This window comes from Apium graveolens, chromosome 7, assembly GCF_009905375.1.
Source record: "Apium graveolens cultivar Ventura chromosome 7, ASM990537v1, whole genome shotgun sequence".
In the NCBI taxonomy this organism is placed as follows: Eukaryota; Viridiplantae; Streptophyta; class Magnoliopsida; order Apiales; family Apiaceae; genus Apium; species Apium graveolens.
In genome coordinates, this window is record NC_133653.1 from 14,998,225 (window position 1) to 15,003,728 (window position 5,504).

General features: G+C 37.2%; 1 protein-coding gene across 1 annotated transcript; it reads left to right on the forward strand.

Annotated features, from left to right (window-relative positions):
- Positions 1–3,466: 3,466 nt before the first annotated feature.
- LOC141673309 (secreted RxLR effector protein 161-like) lies at positions 3,467–4,117 on the forward strand. The gene has a single exon (XM_074480045.1). It carries the CDS (start codon positions 3,467–3,469, stop codon positions 4,115–4,117), a length of 651 nt encoding a protein of 216 aa, XP_074336146.1.
- Positions 4,118–5,504: the final 1,387 nt, after the last annotated feature.

A 5,504-nucleotide genomic window follows, 5' to 3' on the forward strand; every position in this document is an offset into this window, starting at 1 on the left:
ATCTAGATGTGAAATCTCCTTTTCTCAATGGGGAATTGCAAGAAACAGTTTATGTCGAGCAACCAGAAGGGTTTGTAAAAGAAACTGGGAAACATTTGGTGTACAAGCTAAGGAAGGCGCTTTATGGACTCAAGCAGGTGCCCCGCGCTTGGTATGCACGGCTGAATAAATATTTGGAGAGTTTGGGTTTTGAAAATGCCCACACGAGCATGCCGTTTATACTAAACGTGAAGGGGATGAAGCTTTGGTGATTGGAGTCTATGTCGATGATTTGTTAATCACTGGTATGAACGCTACAATTATAGAAAAATTCAAGGTTCAAATGAGTCAAGAATTTGACATGAGCAATCTGGGTTTTGTTATCACACTATCTTGGCATTGAAGTCAGTCAAAATGGAGAGTACATTGAACTTAGGCAATCTGCCTACGCTAAGACGCTACTCGAGAGAGCAGGTATGATTGATTGTAATGCAGCCAGGTACCCGATGGAAACAAAATTGACGTTGCACAAGGACAGCAAAGGGAAACCAGTGAATGCAACACAGTTTAAGAGCTTAGTCGGGGGTTTAAGGTATTTAGTACACACACGCCCTGACATAGCATATGCTGTTGGGGTTGTGAGTCGATACATGGAGCGTCCAACTGCTCTACATCATAATGTTGTTAAACGGATATTACGTTATGTTAAAGGCACTGTGGGGTATGGTCTGGTATACACAAAGAGGGCTGGAAATAACCTGTTATCAGGATACTCGGATAGTGATTTAGCTGGGAATATAGAAGACCGGAGGAGTACCAGTGGCATGGCATTTTATCTTGATGAGAACCTTATAACTTGGGTGTCACAAAAGCAGCGTTGTGTGGCTTTGTCATCGTGTGAAGCTGAGTTTATGGCAGCAACAGCTGCAGCTTGCCAGGCAGTTTGGTTGAGGAACTTGCTTGGGAAAATTACAGACTTAAAACTAGGTGTAGTCACAATTTATGTGGACAACAGAAGTGCTATTGATTTAGCAAGAAATCCGGTATTTCATGGACGTAGCAAGCATATCGACATACGCTATCATTTCATTCGAGAGTGTGTAGAACGGGGTGATATCGAGGTTAAACATGTGAAGACTGAGGAGCAAAGAGCAGACATTCTTACAAAGCCAATGTCCACGGTTAAATTTGAAAGAATGCGAACGTTGCTTGGCCTGAAGGATCTGCAGTAACCAGCTTAGATTACGGGGGAGTGTTGAAACTATATTTAATCTAAGCTAGTATTTTTGTTTATTAGGAAAATAAATAGCTGGCTAACATGTTTGTTGCGGGCTGAACTAGTCTCTGTTTAGTTGGAGAGTTTGTAGGAGAGTCCTTTCTTATCTGGAGTAGTAGAGCATTATTAGGAAGTGGTAGTTTATCAGTTTTCTCTTTATCATCTGTAACTTTGAGTCTATCAGTTCAGTTGCAAATACAGTGAGTTTATTTTTGCCTGCACGATCTCTAATTTCATTCACATATATCTATACATATAAGTGTCTGGTTTACATTTGGATCCTACACGTTTTATATCTTAGAAGATGTTTCCTTGATCCAACACAGGTCATAAGCTTTAATTACAACAGTATTTTATCTTTTATCTTAAAAAATGTATTTGTTGTATTTCCAGTCATCCGGAAGAGTGGGATCAATCTTATATTATCTTTGTTTTAGCACTGATTGAATTCATCTCCATGCAGGTTCGCGGAACAGATTATAAGACCGTAGATGGCACTTGCATATGAAGGTTCAAGATAACCTGAGCTTGGTCCTGCAGAAATTACTTGAAGCAAACCACGGGTTAAACATTGACATTGCTCATATTTGTGGGACAATTTCAGGTCACACAGGAGGAGCTGATGGTACTCCTCTTATCGGTGGTCGTAGCACTTGGACCATTTGTTATCTCTCTTCTACATTATTTTCAAAGACTTGTATGCTTTTGCGTTATCTTGCATGTTTAGTTCTTAGCAAGAGTACTTGTATTTCTTAAGTTATATTTTGGTGTGATGGATTTTAATTACTGGTTGGACAGAATGTAATGGTTGGATGTGTAGTTAAGACTAGTTGGATGAATTGAATTGGTTTTGAATGTTGTTAAATTTATGGGAAATCAAGTATTTGAAAAGTATATTTCAATTTTTTACAGTTCAGGTGTTGCCATAGATGATAAAGGGCCCCACATATGGCCCACAAATATTGTACTGGTAGCCCAAACCCTACTGTAACACTTTTCAAGACCTATTGGAACCACATTGGTGTTGCAGTAGCACGTTCCTGTAACGGATAAATAAGGGTTGTAATAGGGTGTCCACCGGGGTTGCAAAAAACTCTATGGCAATGCCTAAAATTGTAACCCCGGAAAAGAGTCGCCACAGCCTTTTTTTGGCCTTTAACAACGCTTTTTTGGCCTTTAGTAACGGTTTCTTGGGGTTGCGGAATCCAATCTAAGGCGTAGTAAAAGCATAAATGATATGACAGAGGTGGTGTTCCCACTTAATCCAGAGTCAGTTGCAGAGGTTGAAGAAAATACAGCATATAACAGGGAAGAGCATGATGTTGGTACGCCATTGTCTCAAATACCAGTGTGAAGTTTGAATCCAGATTCAGTTGAAGAAAATATAGCACACAACATGGAAAAGCATGATGTTGGTACGCCATTGTCTCAATCACCAGTGTCAAGATTGAATCAGAATTCTTACAACGATAGCACTGAGCCAAAGAAAACCCGTCTGGTCAGTGATATTTACGATGATACTCACGAAGTGGTAATGGATGAAGAGGTGTATCTTATGGGAAATGAAGAAACTGCAATTTCAGAGAAGCATCTAAAGAGAGAAACTGCAAAAAGGCCATGGAGGCAGAAATTGATTCGATAGAGAGAAATGGCACCTGGAAGCTCACGGAATTACCAGAAAATCAAAAAGTAATTGGGCTCAAGTGGATTTACAAAATAAAGAAGGATGCAGCTGGGAATGTAGTTAAACATAAGGCACACCTTGTCACGAAAGGCTATGTTCAGGAGCAGGATATTGATTACGAAGAAGCTTTTGCACCAGTTACGCATCTGGAAACAGTACGGATGTTATTGGCTCTAGCAGCAAGGAATTCGTGGCAAGTTTATCATTTAGATGTTAAGATAGCCTTCTTGAGTGGAGAGATTACAGAAGATGTTTATGTTGTCCAACCGAAGGGAATTGAAAAGAAGGGAAAAGAATATTTGGTTTACAAGTTATTCAAAGCCTTATATGGGTTGGGCCAAGCTTCTCGAGCCTGGTACGCTAAACTTAATCAAAGTCTTGGAAGGCTCGGATTTGAACGATGTCCTTATGAGAATTATGTCTACATCAGGGGAAAGGGAAGTGAATGTTTGATCGTAGACGTGTATGTAGACGATACTCTAATCACAGGAGAAAATATGTAGAAGATAGAGGAGTTCAAGCAAGAAATGGGGAAGAAATTTGAGATGACAGACCTTGGGAGACTCAGCTACTATCTGTGGATTGAAGTGAATCAACAAGGTAGCTATATAGAGCTAAAACAATCTGGGTATGTAACTAAACTTCTAGAAAAGTCAGGCATGATTGAATGCAATCCTACGTTATACCCTATAGACCCTAAGGAGGAGATTACCAGAGATGAAAGTGGGCGAACAGTAGATGCAACGAAGTATAGAAGTATTGTTGGTGGTCTTTATTACTTGGTAAACACAAGGCCAGATATAGGCTTCTCTGTGGGGATAGTAAGCCGGTATATGGAACGTCCTACGATTCTTCACATGAATGCAGTTAAAAGGATTTTGCGTTACGTTAAAAGAACAGTGCAGTATGGGTTAATTTATGCTCGAAACAGCGGAAACAATGTGGCCACAGGTTTCTCAGACAACGACCTGGGAGGAATGAGCAATGACAGAAGAAGTACTAGTGGATTTGTTTACTACTTAAATGACAGCTTGATTTCATGGGTTTCGCAGAAACAACGGGTGGTAGCTTTATCGTCATGTGAAGCTGAATTTATGGCTGCTACAGCCGCCGCTTGTCAAGGAATTTCGGTGCGAAATGTTATGGGAAAATCACAGGAGAACCCATTGGTCCGATAACATTGTTCATTGATAATAAATCGGCAATTGATCTAGCTAAAAATCATGTATTTCATGGAAGAAGCAAACACATTAATATTCGATTTCATTTCATCCGAGAATGTGTGGAGCGCGGGGAAATCATAGTTAAGCACATTAGTGGGGATAAGCAGCGTGTAGATGGTTTGACTAAAGCATTGGCAACTATCAAGTTTGAAAAGATGTGCAATTTGTTGGGAGTTAAAGAGCTAGCAAAGTAAGTTTGAGATTAAGGGGGAGAATGTTGGGTATAATCTCAAACATAAATAATAACGTTGGTTTAGTATTGTCTGCAATGTTTGTATGCATGACTCGGTCTTATTTCTAAAGTGTTTATATGAGTTTCCATAATAAGTTAGTGGTCGAATGTGTTTAGGATTCTGTTATATCGTGGTGCCTAGTTTCTAGCAACTAGCAGTTTAGTTATTTTACATTTCCTTATTTAAGCTGTACTCTTTGTTGAAGTTTATAATACCAGTTTTTCATATCCAACAGTCATAGACCAAAGTTTCAGAGGAATTGAACGCTCACCTTCATGATATTCTATATATTAGTACATCCATGTTTAAAAATTAGAGTGTTCACCATAACAATAATCATAAGCCATGTTCCATTTCTAATAGTATAACTGTAAGCACAACTATCTGCATACAAGATTGTCAGAATCTTTTGGGTTTTTTTCTTCCTACTATAAATATTTGTATTCCTAACTTAATAAATTAAAAAAAATATAAGATTTTACTATAAAATATATTTATAATTATTGAATAAAAAGTAATATATGAAACATTATACTATTTAAAATGGAGTTAAATGCAACATATATGATTATAATAAAAAAATGAGTACTGCTACGGATACCAAATTAGATAAGAAAATTTGGTACAAATGACATGGTATTTGGCATTGTTGACGTGATGATACTTCAAATATTGTTATGCGTAGAGTTAATGTAAATAAGGGTTTATTATTAACAAATAACATATATCATTTGGATTCACTTTCGTACCTCTACTATTATCCTAATAAAATATTAATAACTTATAAATAAAAATAAACAAGTAACACTTTAGTACACTTTTCAATTAACTACCACATAAATAATACAAATAATGAACTAACAATTAAAAAACGAGAATTTACAATAGATTTGATTGGTTGGATTACCTCACAAACAATAATAAATATGCATGGTTGTGCAAATATTTTGTTGAACCAAACTCGGTTCTACCTTTATCATTATTGCAATACTGCTTACAAAAGATCTAATCAAATTAACTACACTAGCCATTAAAACATCTATAATATTTTTATGATACATAATTGGGAATGAAAAACAAAAAATGAAAGATCATTGAGGTATCACATT

Bases quoted from the DNA above. Each gene is read 5' to 3' on its own strand.
- LOC141673309 (XM_074480045.1), top strand. From the start codon at position 3,467: ATGGGGAAGAAATTTGAGATGACAGACCTTGGGAGACTCAGCTACTAT.